General features: G+C 35.6%; 2 protein-coding genes across 3 annotated transcripts; both read right to left on the bottom strand.

Annotated features, from left to right (window-relative positions):
* Nucleotides 1-407: 407 nt before the first annotated feature.
* LOC147861650 (outer envelope pore protein 16-2, chloroplastic-like) lies at nucleotides 408-3,327 on the bottom strand. 2 transcript variants are annotated; one of them, XM_087323113.1, is made up of 6 exons: nucleotides 3,172-3,327; nucleotides 2,794-2,851; nucleotides 2,598-2,629; nucleotides 1,441-1,474; nucleotides 906-973; nucleotides 408-746 (listed from the first exon to the last, which is right to left on the bottom strand). In XM_087323113.1, the coding sequence occupies exons 1-6, from the start codon at nucleotides 3,265-3,267 to the stop codon at nucleotides 600-602; spliced, it is 435 nt and encodes a 144-aa protein (XP_087179239.1). In that variant the 5' UTR covers nucleotides 3,268-3,327; the 3' UTR covers nucleotides 408-599. The 2 variants fall into 2 exon arrangements, with proteins under 2 accessions (XP_087179239.1, XP_087179240.1); XM_087323114.1 differs by having other exon boundaries at nucleotides 2,800-2,851.
* A 1,393-nt stretch (nucleotides 3,328-4,720) lies between these two features.
* On the bottom strand, nucleotides 4,721-9,779 carry ACX2 (acyl-CoA oxidase 2). Its single transcript, XM_087322304.1, has 8 exons — nucleotides 9,055-9,779; nucleotides 7,433-7,548; nucleotides 7,135-7,329; nucleotides 6,358-7,049; nucleotides 6,089-6,268; nucleotides 5,674-5,840; nucleotides 5,402-5,525; nucleotides 4,721-5,203 (listed from the first exon to the last, which is right to left on the bottom strand). Exons 1-8 carry the CDS (start codon nucleotides 9,519-9,521, stop codon nucleotides 5,048-5,050), a joined length of 2,097 nt encoding a protein of 698 aa, XP_087178430.1. The 5' UTR covers nucleotides 9,522-9,779; the 3' UTR covers nucleotides 4,721-5,047.
* Nucleotides 9,780-21,183: the final 11,404 nt, after the last annotated feature.

The following is a 21,183-nucleotide window of genomic DNA, read 5'->3' as shown; positions in this document are numbered from 1 at the left end:
CAAGTGCATGCATTTGGGGTCTTCACCCAACAAATTTTACCTCCATTGACAAAATTACTTCATCATTTCATATTGCGATTCACATTGAGGTAACTCTTGCCAAACATTTTCAAACTTTGAATTTTTTTGTAGTAAAAAGGTATCTAAAAATTCAAAGTGAAATTTTGTGCTAGGTGAATGGGTTATTGGAAACACTAGGTCCAAGTTGCTCTAATAAGGGGGGCAAGGTAAATTAATAGCAAAATTAGACGAATAAATGAAATGTAAGAATGTGACTAAAAGGAGGTGAGAGATCATGTTTCAATGACCTCACACGGATTATTAACTTTTTGCCAAATGAATCCATATAAATGCCAACTAGTAATATACATTTATAGACACAAAATATACTACTTAATAACCCTCGATAAATAAATCTCTAATTATTTTTGTTTTATAAAGAGGCAACTATATTGTGTCTCTTTACATGAAAATTGCTTCATTATAGAAGGAAAGCAAAAGAAGTCAAGTCATTATTTATATGGGGGATCTTGCATAATAAAAAAGGTTTATGCATCATATGCATTCTTTAAAACTTAAGAAAGCTTGTTGACAACGGCTTATGTTAAACTACGAAGGAACTCGGCTGCAGTTGCAACGGCAGCTCCAGTTATGGCCCCTTGCACCACTCGATCATGCCGCCTATTTTGTTGGTCAGTCAACGACAATGCCGCACCCGTCAACGCCCCGCCCAAAACAGCGTTTTTCTAAGGTCAATTCAAAAACTCCTTAATATGTGAAATGTGCACTCTTTATCTCATGAGAAAGTTCAAATGTAAAATAGAAAACTCTTTACTCATAGTTTACTAGAAAATGAGCAAGACTGCCAAAAAATGGAAATTTGGGAAATTTGTTGCAAGAAATACCCAATCATGTGTGCCTCTAGCCTCTTGCATCGCGTAAGTTAAGCCCGAATAAACTCCGGCTACTAAACCTAAAAAAGAGCCCCAATTCATAAATGAGCTAAGCCTAAATAACAAATGAAGTACAAACCAAGGCAAACTTGTTCAAACGAGTCAAATGTCTCAACAAAGTAATAAGCGAAAAAACATAACTCTCCCTCAATCCTCCACATGTTTAGATTATTTAAGTAAAAAACACATTTTCAAATGGGCTATTAATGGCTCAACAAGTAATAAGACAAAAACACCCTTGCCACACTTAAGAAGATTTAAGTAAAGGCAAGATGCTTAGAACTAGCCTTAACATAAAACCCAAATCTTCCCATGCTTAAAGACTCTAGATTTGTAAATGAACAATAAAACCTCGCTAACCTCACTTGAAACCCAAGTTCATAACCTAACCATAAACTCCCTCCCCATTGCTACATATGAGACACACACATGTAATAGAGATAATTGTGATTAACAAATATTAACAAATCTTTAGAAGGAAGTTTACCCCATTGCATAGCTTCCTTTCCACTACGTTGCACCTGCCAAAAAGTGTAGTGAAACATAAATAGTCGCATTGATTTATATTTCAACATCTCATTATGCTTAATATTATGGAGTTACATACCCTTATCTTTCATTGGGCTAAATATGAACATGCAACACTGTTATAACTTATGGAAAAAAACACATTTACAACATCCAACAAATCCTAGACATATTATTGAACTGCCTAAACTCTTGCTAAACCCTCAAATTTACTTTAAGCCTATATTGATTTATTGGGCTAAATACGGGTATGCAACACTAAATATTGGGCTATCTACACTTTTTGATAAAATATGTGCATGCCATACTCTTACAACACCCAACGATAGAATCCTAGATATTTTATTGAACTCTTTTTTGAGTACCACAAATTTCTTGGGCAAAATATTGGCATGCAACATTGTTATATTGGGCTATCTATACTCTTGCTAAATATGGGCACACAATATAGTTAGAACATCCACCAAAATAAACCTAAACATTTAATTGAACTATCTAAACTCTTGCTAATCTTTCAAATTTATTTTAAACTCAAATTACATTGAGTTTGATTCTCCACCATTCCAAATCATGTAGTTTGAAGCCCTCAAATTTATTTTAGCTCACTTAATTGATTGTTTGTTTCAAATTGTGTAGCATTGAAACTTCATTGGAGGATACTAACACTTATACGAAGAGTAATCGTAAGCCAACTTCTGATAAATTTATTGGATTGTGGACCAATTCAATTAATGCATCATTATGTGTTTGCATAATACATTTGTTCTTGTAAATTTACCTATAATAGTTGGATGTAATGCAAAGCAACTAATCAAATGTTGCACACACAGCTAAACTAAAAAAATTGTGTCCTATTCGCATATCAAGCATTCAACATAAATAGCTAAGATATTTCAATTGTTCTTGTAAAGATCCAACATATAATAGTTGGATGTAATGCAAAGCAACTAATCAAATGTTACACACACAACTAAACTAAAAAAATTGTGCCCCATTCACAAATCAAGCATTCAACCTAAATAGCTAAGATATTTCAACATAAATATCTAAGACATTGTGTAAGACAACTAGTCAAATGTTGCACACCCAACAAGACTCTAAAAAACAACCACTCACCATGCTTTCCAAAGTTCGATTGTTCGTTTCTTCTGAGAAGAGTAAAAACAAGAGATACGTTAAAAATTGAGCGTAAAAATAAAAGATTCATTAAAAATTTAAGGCAAAAGAACCATGTTTAGGAAATCAAAAAACAACAAAATAATACAAGCCATATTAACAATGGATAAACATGAGATGAAATCAATCTCTATACCAATACCTTGGAATAGCATCTTGGTAGCATCTTGGGAAGCTGCATGAAGAACACCAACCTAAACAATGTGAAAATGGACACAAACTTTGTTAGTTTTCAAAATCAAACTATAAAATGGACAAAAGTCAATTTATAAAATTGTATTAAGAAGTTAAAAAGGAACAGTAATTTGATTTACATAACTAGGAGCATTTGGTAAAGAAAGTATACAAGGGAAGGAACGAGACTAAATTTGAATTTACATTGGGAGAGAATGTTGAGCATTTACTTTACTTCCGACTCTAATGAATAAAATAGTAAACCGCTAATCATGTGAAAAGATTAAATTATGCATATAAAAAATACGAAAAGGTAAATCAAATGATTTGTTAAACTCACCCCTGCAACTTTAACGAATCCATCAACAACACGATTGACAAGAGGGTGTCCAAGGTCCACCATGAAGTCTTGATAGCTCACTCGTCCTTGAGGCATAATTGTTAATTGTGGTTAAAAGTCCTTGTATTGGCAATTAACTCTCTCTCTCTCACACACACACACACACACACAAATAATCTAATAATCTTGTTACTTTTATCAAGTACTTGATAAAGGTTTGAACTCGAAGGGATGAATGTATTGTTTAAGCGTTATAGATGATGGATTTCACACAAAAAAACCTTTCACGTTCAAATATAATAAAAAGAAGGAGGACGAGGCGGCTATTATTGGCATGGACGGTGGTTTCCTTGCTTATACACGTGTAAAACATTCCATGTTCATCTCCATGCATACTATGCCATGTCACCCATTCCTCTCTCACTTATCCTATTTTGCCACGTTATTATGCAAATCTTTTCTAAAGGAGACTTTAGATACATTGAAAACAAAACAAACACTTGTAAACCCAAAGGAGTGAGTCAGCAACAATCATTTCCGAGAGCTTGAACTCCAGAAGGATTCCTATATACATACAACACTTGTTTGGACACACAATATATCTTTATCTCCCTTTACGACAATGGCATCATATTCTATTTAACAAGGTACCTGTACCATACCTTGGTACGTGTAATAGCTTGACTTCACATTTTAAGGTATGAAGAAATAGATGATTACTTTTGGAAGTCATGTATCATGCCTATGTTGCTAGGCACAAAGGAGGTTTGCATATTATGTTGGACCAGTAAACGAGAAAAACAATCTAAGAAAATGCAAATAGCTACTTGATGATTTGGAATTAGATGTTTCCCATACCCCACCAATATTATTGAACCGTATAGGAAACACGTTAACAAGGATATAAGCAACTTATAGAAAGAAGACCATGATATAGAAACTATAGGGAACATAAACAAAAATCGTGCTCTTTATTAAGAAGCATGTCTTATTGTATTTTACTAATAGGCCACACTTGTGAGCAAACAAGAAAATCATGCATCCCTTAAAATCGATTTGTTGGGTCTTGCCATCATGTTACTTTTTTGTGTAAATGGATGTGGGTTTTGAATTTCATGTTACGTTTTAGATTTCAAGAGCCAATGATTAAGGCTGGACTCGTAGTGCCATTAGTGCCATTAGTGCCATTAGAATATCGACATGTAAATACAACATCAAGAGCCATGTCCAACTTGCTCGAAGAACATGAATAACTTTATAATTGAGGAAGACAAGCTTCGAGCCTGAAAAGAATGCGTTATAAATTGAAACAAGAATATAGAAGCACACAACACCTTTGTGCAAAATGTATAAAGAAAAACAAGCCTATGCCCACAATGTATAAAATGACAAGCTTCAAGCCTGAAAAGGATGTGTTATAAATTGAAAGAAGAACATAGAACAGTTTTGTGCAAAATGTATAAACAAAAACAAGCATATGCCCACAATGTATAAAATGATTGATGTAATTCCAACGATCTAATTCCAAACCAACTGTACAGTAACAAAAAAGAGCAGCGAAAAATCTTGATTGATGTAGATACATATGTACAACTTGATTGATAAGGAAGAGTTTGGGTTGTAATAACAGAACGAAGTTGCTCCCTGATTTTACATTCCAAGAGGAGAACTCATTTTCCATGAATACAACACCACAAAAAAACATTATATATACACAGTTTTTATTATTAGCTCAGCCTTTCTCTGACTAGCTGTTTTTTCCATACATTTGCCTCAGCAAAGCAACTCAGATGTGCATAATTCCATCTTTATTTTTATTTCTTTTTCTTTTTACAAACCTGAATTTACACTCTACATCCTACCACACTCTTTTGAACTAGAAACCTACGTAGTGAGAATATTCGGAGTATTGTCGAGACTTGAGGCCAATAGGTGCTCTGAGTATGAAATCAGGAATGCCAAAAGCATCCACCAGGTCCTTTGCAACAAGACGTACTTCTGAGCACAAATGCTCTATAAGTCTTTGAATGGCCTGGAAAGAAGAAAGATATAATAGAAAATAAGTCCCCACAATAGAATACAAGCTACAGATAGCTTTAAAAGTGGACATTTCTGAGTTTTTCCTTCAGAAATTTAAGGATTATGTAGACTTTATACAAGGCCAAATCCATGCACGCATTCCCAACAAGTATATAAGATCACATGCTGTCTGAACCCTCTTTCTACGCACCTTTGCCTTATTGGGAGCAACATAGTCTTGGTTCCTATATGTTCCAATGTCTTGCCAAATCCGATCCAATGCATATAGATCGCAAAGAAGCTTCAACTGATCTCTTGCAGTCTTATCTTGGCAACTAAAAGATACCAACAACAATACTTTATAATGAACTTTGCGCACATGAATAGACAACAAATCAGCTTTAGATTAGTACCCTGACTGATAAAGGCAAAACATTGAAAGGCATTAGACTATGCCAACTATTCAGGAATTATATAAATTACCTGTTAACTGCTTCGATAAATTTCTCAAGTATCACAGTTTCAATGTGAGATTCAGCCAACATAAGCAGATGGTTAAGACATTGATTCCATGCCTCGAAACTGCCCTGTTGTTTTGAGTGCTTCCTTAGTCGAAGAGCTACTGTTTGTAATAATTTTGCCGTTCGATACTGCACCAACATTATCCAACATAAATCATATAGGCTTACATCCCAAAAAAGTCGAACATTTGATGTTTGAAATCGATCATGGCATCATGATGATTCATAAATGTTTGGAATTATATAACCCGAAAAGCATTCCATGTTCATGTTAAATAATTCATTGCATGATGAAATCACACAAATTTGTAATTCAAAAGCAACCAATTTGAGATTAAAAAATTATCATTAAATAATGAAGTCATATATTTTTGTACCCGAAATGCGTCCAATTGAAAGTTTGAATCCCTCAAATGTCCTTCGCCTTCACGATGTGTCACAACTGGGTTTGTTTGTGAAAGGTATGTGCCCATGGAATCTTTCAGATATATCCAAGTAACAGTAAGTGCGCCCCCTTCAAACTTCTTCTTGAATTGCTTCAAGAGATCTGCTGCTACCTATGTATGCCAAGGAAGATAATATGAGCCACATCAAACATCAACACATTTCACAGTAAGTTTGTGGGAAAGAAATTATGCTCTTTGACCTGCTGCAGCAAAACAGTATTATCTCCTTCAAATGTTTGAAATATGTCATGATCATTTCTCAAGCTCCCAAACCTATTAACAGCTGCATATCCATGGCCGCCACATGCTTCTCTACACACACTTAATGACTTTGCCGTATATGCCGTTACATACGACTTCAATCCGGCAGAGAGGGCATGGACATCTGCTATGACTTCATCATCATGACTTCTCTTCATCTCAACATACCTTTCAACCAAATAATCTGTAGCAAAATGGAAAGCATACGCCGATGCTAGCATAGGAAGCAACCTGGATTGTTGTGACTGGTAATCAAGAATGCTAATTTCTGGTTGATTAGGTGGGCCAAATTGCTGTCGAAGTAATGAATATCGAACAGCTATAGTAACCGCTGCCTTTAAGACACCAACTGAACCATATGCCAATCCAACTCTTCCTCCTACGAGTTCACCCAATGTAGCGGCAAATCTTTTGTTCACCGTAGGCAGAGGACTGCTATAGGTACCATCTCTAGATAAATCTCCAAACCTATTGAGAAGGTTGTCACGTGGTACACGAACATTATGGAATCGAAGAGCACCATTATCCACACCATTCAATCCCACTTTGAAACCACAATCACGGATCTCCACACCAGGCATCGGAGCATGTGATTGCATACTACGTATAGGAACAATAAATGCATGAACACCTGCCAAGAAGGGTTCTCTGTCTCACTCTCTCTCTCAAGCAATAGTTTGCACTGTTAAAGCTAATACTTCTTCACATATACATACCCATATCGATTTCATTTGTAGCAGAACCACCCAATGATGGTAATTTGAGCCTTGCAAATACAGTTGCAAACTTTCCATGCACTGCAGCATTCCCAATCCACCATTTTGTTGCTCCTTCATTAGGAGTATTGATTATGAACTCATCTGTCTCCTTATCAAAGGTTGCTGTTGTTTGAATTCCTTGAACATTGGATCCTATAAACAGAAACAATAGCCAAAACATTAATGCTTTCGATCATAACCATCGCATTAAATTGGGAGAAGTCCAGATTATTCTCACTAAACACTGAATGGTTACCATGGTGAAGCTCTGTCATTGCGAAGCATCCTGTATAATCTAGATTTTGGATACCATCAAAGTACTTATCCTTGTGTTTCTGGGTGCCCAGGTTAATGACACTACCTCCCCAGAGGCTGAAAATGAACAAATCCATGTACATAAGTCATAAAATTTACATAAAACAGTATAAATACGAGCATTCTGCTTTACAAGGCATTGAGCATTATGTTTATAAAGATAAAAACCATTTGGAAACGCAATTTTGTGGCATTTAAACAAATCAGATATTACGCCATAAATAATTAAGTGTGGGAAAGAACAATTCTTATGGCTGTCATAATGGTAGATTCATAAAGTAACTTATAATTTATTTTGACCAAATATTTTACCACCATAACAACAAATACTCATGCATTCAATGTTATTTATCTGCCTAAATCAATATATTTGATGTGTTCATTTGGAAATTAGCAGATAATAATAAAATTAATCACCTTCTTGATTGACTTAAGATTAAACTATGTTAAAATAGTGTGGTGTGCATTTTTTTAATGCCTGCAAATTAACTATTTGTCATATAATGGAACAACGTAGCCAAACTGTTTTACATAGAAAGCTAGTATTGCTAGGGAATAATAGGAGCACAACATTCAGAAAACAGAATTATCTTTTACAGAAGTGCACACAATCAAGAATGAAACTGTAAAAAAACGAACTGATGTTTTGAAAATAATCAAATGTCACACAGAATTCAAGATTAGGAACTTTCTGATGGTCAAAATTGAGAATTTAGAAGTTGCTTAAATGAATATTCATAGAATCACAAATCAAATTATTTTAAAATGAAATGAGATTCCAAAAATACTGACACAAATCGTTCATACAATCAAGCCTTAAAAATCATGATCTATATTAAAAGAATAAAAAGAGGACAAAGTTTAGAATTCAGAATACCCTAACTTTAATTTCCACAGTATCAATAGAAAATTAAAATTGAATTATACTCCGAAGATTTTGATAGGATGCTATCTCAAAATCAACCATATTATCGTAGATGGAAGAGAATGCAATGAAGCACAGAATCCAAACTTCAAAATTTTCGTTGAAATTCATCATAAAAATCGTATGTGACTTTTCACAGAATTGGCATAAAATGGATCTTTCATAAAATCATTAAGCATAACACCTAGACTTCACGGAATCAACAAGTAAAGCAGTAATAAAATGATATACTAATCTGGAATTTTAAACATATCAGAAATTCAAAATTTTTGACTGAATGAATATCAAACTGCTATAGTTATTATGGATTCTGTATTTAATGTGGCCTCAAGAAAACTTTCACCAGGTGACTTACCATAACTAGCTCTCACAGAATCAAGGAGCAAAAATTCCGAATTCATAAACTTCAGAATACAATTCGGAATTCCGAACGATGTTCTTTTGACTTACAGAATCAAGAATTGAAAACGGAATTCAAAGACACTTGTTACATGAAATTTTATTGAATCAATCTTGTGTAGACATGGCGAAACTTCAACAGAACAGGAGAATATTAATCTAAATTTACAGCGTCAACAAGCGAAATGTAAAAGAATGCGTAAGAAGGAGAACATACGTAATTAATAGAAATAGCCTACCTGTACTGAACTCCAAGTTTGATTGCCAAAGAAAGATCGATGTGACCAACAGCCTCTGTAAGAGCAAAATACTTGGCAGGATCCTCAGAGAGAAGCGTCAAAGGACGGATACCTATCTCTTTGACAATAGCAAAGAGTTGTCTCATCGCTAGCTCACGATGATCGTCTTTCGACATCTCCACAGGGTTGAGAAGCTCTGGATGTTGTCTGAAATAGTAAAGGATTGGTTCTTGGATGCTTCGATGTTTCCCTGAAACAATTCTTGACAGTGCTTTTGAAGAGGAAGATGGAGAAGAAGAAGACGCTGATTCTTCTGTTGCAGAAGAACATATACGAGGCACGATCTGATTATGATGATGACGACGGCTATGAGGAGAAGATGAAGAGACGAGGATATGTTCAGAGAGAAGGCGGATGCGCCTGCGTGACTTCTCTTCATCGCTGGTGATAGAATAATTAGAATCCATGGCTACAGAGCGGGAAGAAACAAATTTCGTAACGGGGATACACGAGGAAACGAAGCAAGGAACTCTATTTCTTTACCCAAGAACGGGTCTAATATGTTAAAGAAAACAAAGAAATCTTGAAAATGGAGAAGAAACGGAAGCTTCTGTGCGCGAATTAACGTCGAAGACTTCAGTGGGAATGCTCAGAATCAATGGCGAAAACCCTAAAATATAGAGGCCAAACAAAACGCGCAACTCGTTATACGAGAATCCCTAAACCGGAGAAGAAGGAAAGAAGGAATGATGAACGAAAGACAGTTTTGCTGAAACCCTAATTATATTTTGTCACCTGGGTGTGGTAAACTAAACCCTAGAAAGTGGAGAAGAATAAGAAGCGGCACACCAAAAAAGAGGGAAAAGACGAAACTGATTTCTTGATAAACTGTTTTCTTCTTGAAACCCTAAGAAACGGAAGGAAACTGAATTTCTGAAACCCTAAATTTATAAAAAGGAGGAGAGAGAAAAGGAAAGGAGACAGAATCGTGGGAACCCTAATTTAGTGTTTCCATTATTGCAGGTAGATGAGTGAGAGAGAGAGAGAAATGATGAATGCGACGAGAAACCCTAAATTTCGCCGCGAAACGGTCAAACAGGAAATCAGATATACATAATATGCTCTTCTTCTTCTTCCTCCTCTTCTTCACGAACACGAATATAAATATTTTTTAAAAAAAACAAAAAACAAAAACAGTTTGAATTTTGATTTTGTTTTTTTTTTTTGTTTTTTCTCTTATTCTGTTTTTCTTTTGGCTGCTTTTGCTGCGCCCCAGAAAGCCGACGTGTCCGCCTCTGGCTGACGTGTCTTTCTCAGACGCTGACGTGGCGTCCCTCAGGTTGACGCAGCCATGGGCTCACTGCTGACGTGTCTTTCTCCGACGCTGACGTGGCGTCCCTCAGGTTGACGCAGCCATGGCCTCACTGCGGACGTGTCCGGCTCTGGCTGACGTGCCTGTCTCCGACGCTGACGTGGCGTCCCTCAGGTTGACGCAGCCATGTCCTCACTGCTGACGTGTCCCGTGATGACGTGCCGCCGCGTCTTTCTCTGATTCTCTGTGTCTTTTCTTGCCACGTCGGAGGCAAAATGACACGTGTCACCAATGCCCTTTGCGACTTTGAGGTATTTACAAAGAAACATTGGGCCCTCCCTTTTCCTTCTTTGCTTTTTTCATCTATTTCCAAAAGTAGGCCTCGTTTGCTCTCTTTTGAGGTATTTTTTTTATTTGCAAAAGGAGGTCTCCCTTTGTCTCTCTTTTCTGAGTTTACTTGCTCAATTGGAGCTGGGAGTTCCCCTTGGCGGTATGAGGTAGTTGGATTAGACACAAACAAACAGAGGATGCAACATCATTGCAATTCTACAATGACCCTGTGTTTAATGTTAATGTGACCATCAAAGGGCAGGAGATCGGGCAAGTAGTGTTGTTAGACACAAACAAACAGAGGAAGCAACATCATTGCTATTCTATAATGACCCTGTGTTTAATGTTAATGTGACCATCAAAGTACAGAAGATCGCGCAAGTAGTGCTGACACAATGTATCTTAGTGAATGTAATCATAGAAGACATGGTTAGATACATATGGGGTGAAATGGGAACCTATATATTTCAATGTATGCATGGTGGGGGAATAGCATCGTGGTGGTCCTTAATGGTGGGGATTATAGTGGGGACTCAATATGGATAGAAGTGAGACACATGCATGGAGTTCATGGTTAACCTAGTGGTGTTGAACATTGAAGCTCGACAAGGAGTGTACAAGATCTTGCAGGGATGACATCCATGATAAAAAATCGACCTTTTAAATACACTACAAAACCTATCATCAACGAATCGTAGTATTTGCATTAGGCATGCATGTTGGGACTTGTCTTTGTCCAAACACTCCTTGACCTTGAATTAGTAACCTTAGCGCATGAACACAACTTCTGATATTGATTTCTCTTACATTGTCAAATTATCTTCAATAATATCCATAGTGTCTTATTCATTGGCTTCCTATTAAAGGTAGATTTTGCCACTAATGGTCTACACACAAAAAAAATCCATCCAAATAGTAGTGATGAACTTGTTCATTACACTATCTGAAGGGCCTTGTGCTCAATTGTGAAATAGTTACATGTAACTTTTGATATCTTATGGTTCATTTAGTAGGAAAACTAGTACCACATGGGATGTGTATAAATTGCACTATGACAATAGTAATCGTCTTGTCTAAGGTGTCCTTTGAACCTATGAAATGATTGTAGCACCATTAACCCTTAAGATAATAATTTTAAGGGCATTTATGTTGGATCTTCTACACTTGTCCATGAAAAGGGTATCTTATGGATGACCACATGTAACAAGGATGCAAAATCAGCACAAGTATCAAAGCATGTTTACATGAGGAATCAATTGACGCTTTTAATTATGATAGTGGGGTCTAGGGCATCCACGAGGACTTTTACTTTGTTGGGTACTACGGACAAACTAATGATGAATAATATAATAACAAATATGGAAATTAATGGATTGAGGGTGCTTAATCACAGAGACCACCCTCGAATGGAGGACATGATACAAACATAAAATGCAAATATAAAGTTTTTCTCCCTCTTCAAAAGGCCATAGAGGCAGAGTTCATCCTCCCGATCCATGACATAAATAGTTAAAACAACATAAATAATTTGGTATGCAAGTTGTTTCATGCTTGAAGGCAAGGAAGTGGGGCTCATTAAACACTCCTTCACCTCATTCAAGAAATGGATAACCAAGAGCCTTTGACATTTGCTCATCGAAGAAACATATCACATGCTAGTTGCGATAACTTGATTCAGGCTTGACGATCTCTAGAAATAGGAGCAAGTGAACAAATATTACTTTATGTTTTTTTTTCCATAAAACATATGCTCCATTGGTATTAATAAAAGGCCAGAGGCAGTATACATATTACAAATAGTACATAATATTGTTTCATACCCACAAATATATATTATCCAAAACGAGACCAAATATAAGCTTTGACATTTGGCAAGATAATGATAATTATAATCCATGAATACAACTCTCAGCCTTGCCAATAACACCTTTGCTACGTCGAGCTAGAAGACCACATATAAAGGTGAAAACAATCTCCAACATGGTTGTCCACCCTGGCTGGTAGTTTGAAAACTTCATGTTTGCATTTTGTTTCACATGTACTGAAGACCATACTCAACATATAAACAACATCTCCGAGTATCCAGCTTTTTCGATGGTTCAATCACACAAAGCCTACTGCTTGCATCTAGTGATAGGCTTTTTAATTTAGCACTTAGTTCCATATCACTACCCTTCAAAATAAAGCTTGAGAAGGCATCCACTTTAGCACGAATAAGCCTCTTTATCACCTGTGGCCTTTGATATTAACTTCTACTATCATAAAATATTAGGTCCAATCCAATTGCTTGAAGGTCCAACATCATCTCTTTTATAGAGTATTCCATTTGCACAGCCTTTTGGTCCTTGATTTTATCATTTGAAACAGAAGAATATGGTTGGAAGATGACTCCATCGGCCTCAAGAACAGAATAATAATTGTTAATCCCAAGCAAGATGCATGACTGAATAAGCTCTCCTGACTTAATCGTGACCTTGTTGAATCTTAAGTACTTTATGTTAAACCGTGGTAGTTGAAAAATGGATCCAAATAAGAGAACTAATCCTCAACAATAGAAACTCCACAATATATGAAGATGTTTTCTAAGAGGGGTAGGTAGTCCCCTTTGTATAGTTCAACACCCAATGTTCCCAAAACAACATGCTATCCCATATGTCATAGGCCCTTATGGGTTTGTCCCAATTCCTAGGACAATTGTTTCCTTACTAATCTTGCCTTTAAGTTATTAAAATTAGCTTTTAGAATAGGTCCTTAATGTTATGCCTATAACATTGGGGTTGGGGTCCATCAAGATGTTGTCGTTGCCAATGATATGCCCAAGTAACATGTTGCGACATACTCCAAACTCGAATTTCATTTAGTTTAAACTTAGGCACAATTTGCCCCATTTGTTGAGCTAGAGAGATAGTTGGATGTGTTGATAACTACAAAATCTTCAAGAAAAACTTGCATGAATGACAAAATGTGATGTTCAAATATCTTGACTATGATTCACTTAAATATCATGGGCTTAGTCTTGAGGTTAAACATAATGGCCACAGGGACGCCCTATTCTATAATCAACACACTCTTCTCTTAGTCTTTTGGGGCAATTTGTATATGGTTCTTGCTAATTGTATATAGTCTTTTGGAGCAATTCATATATAATCACCACAACCTATTCTATAATCAACTTGGTCTTGAAGCATCTATAGATTTCATGACCAATGGCATTCTCCAAATCTTTGTTGGTAAAATGTAGCGGCAAAGCATTGTTGATAGTTGACAATCACCACATGGTTTAGTTTCATCAAATATTAAAGTTTTTGTATCAGTATCAAGTCCTAAGCTAGATGGATTTTATGTTGATAAACTTCACCATCTAACCCCACTCATATCTTGACAGGACATTCTTGTAGTTCTTAATAAGTTGATGGTGTCTTGCCTAAGTGGAGACACAAAGTTGTTATCAATTGTTGTTACAGTATTCTAAATTTTGTTATTGCTATCCAATTGAGTAATAACTTTTCCTTCTTTTCTGAGAGTGTTACCTTTACATTTAAGATGAATTGAAATGGAATTAACTTCATATTTGGGGTTTCAAGATGAGAGGCATCCTTCAACTTTAAGCCTACATGTTTGAAATCAAGGAACCTCTATGATATGTTGAACGATGGCATGTAAAGTCTTCACAGTTGACATGTATGCCACCTTGAGTTTCACATGCAAATACACGTACCAAAATTGTCCCCACATCATTGTTTAGAACATGTTGCATATCATAAACTCTTTTAGATAGCTTTTTGAAGGTGTAGCAATGACATTGGCATCACAACCATGAATAAGAAAATCAAGACATCATATGTGTTTATTTGTAGAATAATGACTAGCGAGTGTTCATCCAAAATGGGAGGGTTGTGGTTAATGGTTAAGGTCAATAATTGGGTAGTTGTGTTAATAGGGTTAGTATTGAGTTCAAGATAGTAAATATTAGATAAGGTTTTGGACAAATGTTATATTCATAGCACTGAATCACATGTGTCTAATAATAGCACAAAGTACACTAAATGTATACCGTGTTTTGATGGCACAATGAAAAATCTTAAGGCATATTGTGCATTGGGATGAGTGCCAAAAGTGTATCTCTTCATCCATGGGGAATGCCCTAGTAGAGGCTTGTCAAGGCGAGCATATCACTAGTTTGCACTTCGTTCACATCAAGGACATGGATTACTTAGGCCTTGAAGGTTGTGTTGGACAAGTTAAGAACCACAAGCATATTGATCAAGGGCTCACAAAGCAAGGATAGGAAGGTGTTGTTCAAGTCTTCCTCATTGGGGGGAATGGTGTGGATTTAGAAGTATTTTTCATGAGTGGGAGTTTATAACATGGGAAAATTGTTGATGGGTTTGAGGAGAGATCTTTTCATGGAACATCCCCAATAAGTCATTTCACATGGTGTCAAACATAAGGAAATGACCTAATTGGAAATTATTGTGCTTGTTAGCAGCTTGACCTTCTAATGATAAGAAAAAATTCATCGGGTTCACATTGGTGCCATTCAAGATCAAGCACTAGGGTACATGGGATACTTGGCATATGGTCAAGATGGAGGTGACATGTTCCTCAACGTTGTTTTTGTCTTGGTGCTTTGTATACTGGTATGAAATGGATTCTTTTGGCAAAAGCAAGAAACAATGTAAGAATATGCAAATGAGTGGGAGTTGGGCTAATTATGGTAGCTTTATGTGATGTTTTGTGAGTGTGGGGAAGTTTGCTAGTGTTGAGGGGATCTTGTTCTTTCTTGGACATATTGGTTGGGGTATTTGTGTCCTTGTCATTGGACAACATGGTTTGATTAATAGTGGATACTTCTCATAAATTCCCATTGAGCCCATTGTTTTTGTTTTGGATACCAAGAGAATACATTACTCATGAGGACGTGTTTTGTGCTCATAGATTGATGTTCTAATAAAAGCGAGACATCTCTTTGTTTTTTTTTCATAATTAGCTTACCCTAGTGATAAGTTATTATACTACAAACACTACATCTTGGGTGTTCGAAACCCAATTTTCTCACCTCTCTATTACAGACTTCATACATATCTCTTAATTCCCTTGATGCCACGATGGAATGTAGGCGTTGAACCCATGATCTCTTGGTCTCCAATTTCTATGTATCTCTCTCTCATAAAAGCACACAATTATATTAATTGTATGCAAATACCACTAAGTTACAACACTTCTTAGTCTCCTCTACCTATCTATCCTATGTAGAGACTCTCTCTCTCTCTCTCTCTCATGTTTTGACTTTATGTTGTTGAATGCAATGCTAGACCCACTACTCAATACTTTAAACTACAACCTTATGTTGTTTAGGACATAATATATAGCTATAACATCATCCTTATACTTTTAAATATATGAATCTCGATAAGACTTAGGACTCATGTGAGCATCTTAGCAATATTTCGCATTATGCTTTCACACATAGTGCCTCAACTTCATATATTTCCTACTGTCATTAGGATTTTAAAGGAATGCACATAATTGATTATTATGATTGAAGTTTACATTATTTGGCATTTTCCTCAAAAGTAAATTTGATCATGTCAATGTCCCTATTGATAACACGTCTCATTATTTGCAAGTTCTCCCTTATATAAGGTGATGATGTCAATTTTCAACCCTTAGGCTATCAATTTGCTACGTAATGCCATGTTTTACGAGCAATTTTTAAGTGCATATGAAAGTATGAAGAATATTCCCAATGAGCACCATTTTTGTTTTTAATCATTGATAAGATTTCGATTGAATACATTTTAATATACTCTTATGGATTGAAGCCTATGCAACTTTTTGTATAGCTAGTAGTTGGTCTAATATGCACAAACTTCTTTAAGAAAAATGGAGTAAATATAGTGAGGTTTAATCACATCACCAACCTATATAAATCAAAGGTATTGTTTTTTATCTTTAGGTTGTGGAAAACGGAATACATAAGTCAACCGTTTCATTGACGCTAGAGTTGTTATGAACGCAACATTATTCCATTGTCTAAGACTTACCACAACTTGAAGTTGAGCATTACGATATATTTAAATATTTGTAAAACAATGTGTTTGTATCTTTAAGCAATGATTTGTTAGGTTGAGGATGTGGAGATGTCTAAAGTCTCTCGTATGACTTTTAAGCTTTGATGGTAATATTTTCATGCTCTTTGACGAGGCCTAAGTGGAACTACCGGGCGCCTAGGTGGTTGTTTCCGCCGATGGTTCCCAATATTGTCACGGGATGTAAATATGTAGGTATAGCTAGTAAAAGAGTACATTTGGATGAGTAGAGATGGTGTAAAATGGGGTTTGTTTCAGTTTTGTTGGGGATAAGGGCCACGTGAGTTTTGCTGGGTTTTTTGTTGGTTTTGGTGTTGTTCCTCCATGTTGTATATACTGATCCCATTGTGGATTCGAGTTGAACTTTGCTGTATTTAGTTTGCTACTAATGTGTAGTGATTTTTTGGAAAAAAAAACTTTCATGTTGTTCGTTATTTTGTATGTAATATATTATTAAATGTTATCATTTTCAAAACATGGGCCTCAAAAATTGAAATTCTAAAGCTAGTTTTTATAGAGCAGACTATTAGTGTATATAATCCCAAATGGAACTAAATGTACACCATATTAGATCCATTGCTCAAGATAAAGGTTTGAGATATCTCAGATTAAAATTGTTTAAATACAAATTTAATGCAATATCAAAACAACTTCTCATGGTTGGAAGCTTTCGATGGAAAACACACTTTATCTCTATGTCATCATCTTTGTGTATTCTGATTTAAGAGTTTTACTTGTTTCTTTCAATCAATTATTTCAATCAAATTGGTGGTGACATCCAATGTTTTTTTGACATATGTCAAAGAAAAGATTTCCGTATTGTGGTTGGTGTGTCATATGTCAAGGCAATCTTATTGATTTTAGCACTCCCACATTGTGGACATTGAAATTGGAAATCCACATTCTTAGGAATGCACGTGTTCTTGAACTAAAACAAGTTGGAAAGTTTGTAGTGCATATATTTTAGATTTAAGCCATACCAAGATAACCATAAACTTAACCATATTACAAAAACACCTTGGTTTGATTAAAGTGGTCAGTGGAGCAACTATTGAGGTGGTTATTGTAGTCATCAATCTTCTAATCAAATTGTTTCATGGAGTAACGTATATTTTGGGTTAATTACAAGTACATACGTTAATGTCGTTACCGCTAGTCTCAATTCTCATAGTAATGAAAACAATAGCCATAATGCTAATTACTAGATGAATTACAAAGCTAATTAACATTGTGATTAGGGCATCCCTCCTTAATGAATTATTGTTTATGTAGAAGAATATTCTGGCTATATATATATATATAAATACGATTTTATGCACGTGAGGTTTTGACCAAGTAAAAAATGTTCTATCTTTAATGCATGAGACATTGGGTGGATATTATCATAAAATGAGGAGTGTTGATATTCTCCCTAGTTTCAAGAATGGCCTTATGTTACACATTAACATGTGTGTCGTTTATATGCTTCAAGTTTTGGGTTCAAGCTTGATAAATTGTATTTCCACTAAATATATTACTCATATATTTACAAGAGAAATTAACTTCTATAGTTATATCATCTTATACAAGAGCACGTGGCAAATACGGGTTTTGGAAATATTTGTTTCCAAGAACCTACAACTTGTGTTTCCCCTTTAAAATGAACCATTAAAAACACCCACAAGTTGCAACTTCTCATTTTATTGATTATCTTAAACCTATTTTTATCAACGAACTTGTGAATAATGCACTTGAATCATCTTATCCAATACCATAGACATCAACAATTGATCCTAAAAACGTGGCTTTCCAAATCCAAGAAACTTATCTTTTTATGACGGCATGCAAAAATAGGTAGTTTGTCCTTTGAATATGACAATTTCACTTATGCTTATCTAATCTCTAATCCTACAAAATTGAAACCAATAAGACATCCTTAAAATATGGCTATATAAGTCTAGATTAACTTATTTACTCCTCCCTATGAATGCCACTTAAAGTTATGTTTACCCAAGGGCGTGCAAATAGATATTTTCTCCTATGGCTTTACATAATTGCTCACCTTACGTAATGCTAAGTTCTCCTAAACCTATGGTTTTATGATTTCAAATTAATTGATAGTTTCTCCTTAAACCTTGGCTTCACTGTAGCATGCTAAAACATAATGCCAAAACATAATATTTGTGCATTATGTAAGACACTTTAGATATACGTGGCAAATGATTAAATATTGAAATGAAAATATGTGACATGAGTAATGGTCTTCTAGTCTTATGATATTATTAGTTGTGGGAAAGATATGCATACTCTTGCTTCCCATTGAGACCATAGACATGGAAAAACTTCTTAAGTACATTCTCAAGGTTCAAAGAAACTCTTTACATGAACTTTATACAATTGCATGGGCAGCATTTCATGCAAGTAAAACATTGCAAAAAGGAACATAACAACAAAATTTTGAGTTTCAAATGGAGGTTTACATTTAACACCTTATAACACATATGTTGCACCAAACTTGAAAACAATGTCAACTCACGTTCTCTTTGATGTGCACTCCCAAATGCAACAACACTATTTGAAACACCCCAACTCAAGCACTTCGTTACAATTTCATGATTGTCCAGATTACGTGGATTTTATTGAGTATGTTAAAGAAATAAGAATTGACAAGTTTTGTAGGAAGAGAAATGGATTTAGAATCTAGTGCCTTGATTTGTAAGGCATTATAAAGGTTTCGAACCTTGTAATTTGATTTTGTAAGACATTTGGGTAGATCACAAGTTATGCAATAAAGATTGATGCAAACGTGCATCGATCTTAGTCTATCAAATTAGGTGAAAAAAAGCACAGAGATGTTAAATTTAAGTGCACAACCATGAGAATTAGTGACCAATCGATGGGAAGTTTAAATAGAAACCATCTATGCAACACCCCCAGTCACCTCCCAAGCCCAATCAAACCATTGAACGTATTATCCTACCCACACAATTGTCATTACATAGAGTCGTGTTCACCTCATAGAATCTTAGTACGATTACACAAATGAGCCTTAGGTTAGGGGGTAAAAATAGGAACTACAACGAGGAGGATAATAATCACAATGACGTGTGTTATCACATCCCACCGAAATATATGGCAACATCTATATTGTGTATACATTGATAAATTATACCTGCAACCAAAGAGGACCTCGCAGTCTATGATTAGGGGTGAGATGAGATTCTTTAATTGTCGTGGCCCCCACATGGTTAGCAAGTTTCCCACCAAACAAGAATACTACACTCAAAACATGAATCGAACATGCTATAATGTTTTGAGAACCTAGAAGAGTGACAAATGATCTATGTCCTCTCAACATGTTGCATAAGATTAAGTGGCATGGTTTGAATGAAGGCCCACATGCACTGGTTGTTGCCATGCCCACTTACTGCCTAATTTCCTAGGCAAGTGTAAGTTTGTTGTATGTGAAAGTATGATGGAACCACAAGGGTTCTAAACCAATTGAAATTGATTTCTACCTTACACAATCTTTGAACATGACACCTCTAAACTAAACCTAATTGAGTTACTTCTTGATTATAAATATATGAGTGGTCAAATGATATAGGCTTCCATATCATCATCCCCTAGTTCTTCGAACATATTCACACTTTTAATGTGTAAGTTGGCATTCATGCTTTCCGTGTGTAAGAGAGCAAGAATTTCATTATGAAGGGGCCAAGCATTGTGGCTAGTTTGACCTCATCTTCCCATTGTTGAATGTGATCATGTTTCACTATTAATTGTATTTTATATGGGTTGTTTGCGACAAGGAGCAAAATGGTTGAGATATGAAGCAAATAGCTTTCAATAAAAATATGAAAGTGGTCAACCATGTAGGTTTCCACATCATCATATGCAAATCCTTTGAGCATATTCACAATTTTAATGTGTGAGGGGGAAGAGTTATGTTGTAGAGGGGGCCCATCATCATGGATAATTTGACATTGGCCTTTTGACTATTCCTCTAGCAAATGGGTTTGACATGGGTTGTCTACGACAAGGAGCACAATTCTTGAGATTTGGAGTGAGTGGCATCTTGCATTGATTAGAAATTCTTTGATGAGATCCAACAACCAAACACCATTATTGTCCACCATGTGGAACCCAAGAAGTGAGTCTATGTCAACGAACGTGTGATGATCACCAATCGTCATTGTATGGTTTCTTGTATCTTCACATATATGTAATGGTAAAGTTTATTGCAAGCATTAGTGGAAGATTCTAAAGAGTTGACAAGTGTATGATTGTAGGATGAGAGGCATAGCCATGCATTACTTTGTTGTGAATGTATAGAAGGGGGGTTCTTACCCTAGTTTATTTCAAACACCAATTTCAGGACAAAAGCATTGTACTGACCCTATGTTCCTTAGTTTA

Source organism: Azolla caroliniana, unplaced genomic scaffold (assembly GCF_043228905.1).
Source record: "Azolla caroliniana isolate FFs.n. ecotype wild unplaced genomic scaffold, voAzoCaro1.0.p SCAF_7, whole genome shotgun sequence".
Taxonomy (NCBI): Eukaryota; Viridiplantae; Streptophyta; class Polypodiopsida; order Salviniales; family Salviniaceae; genus Azolla; species Azolla caroliniana.
Note: the sequence above shows the minus strand (reverse complement) of the source record. Positions and strands in the feature narration are given on the sequence as shown.

Coding starts and splice junctions, on each gene's coding strand:
- ACX2 (XM_087322304.1), bottom strand. CDS start 9,521: ATGGATTCTAATTATTCTATCACCAGCGATGAAGAGAAGTCACGCAGG. Junction 6,269..6,357: donor ATACTGTTTTGCTGCAGCAG/GTCAAAGAGCAT, acceptor TGGCATACATAG/GTAGCAGCAGATCTCTTGAA. Junction 5,526..5,673: donor TTTATCGAAGCAGTTAACAG/GTAATTTATATA, acceptor GGTATCTTTTAG/TTGCCAAGATAAGACTGCAA.
- LOC147861650 (XM_087323113.1), bottom strand. CDS start 3,267: ATGCCTCAAGGACGAGTGAGCTATCAAGACTTCATGGTGGACCTTGGA. Junction 2,852..3,171: donor GATTCGTTAAAGTTGCAGGG/GTGAGTTTAACA, acceptor CACATTGTTTAG/GTTGGTGTTCTTCATGCAGC. Junction 747..905: donor CTAGAGGCACACATGATTGG/GTATTTCTTGCA, acceptor AATTGACCTTAG/AAAAACGCTGTTTTGGGCGG.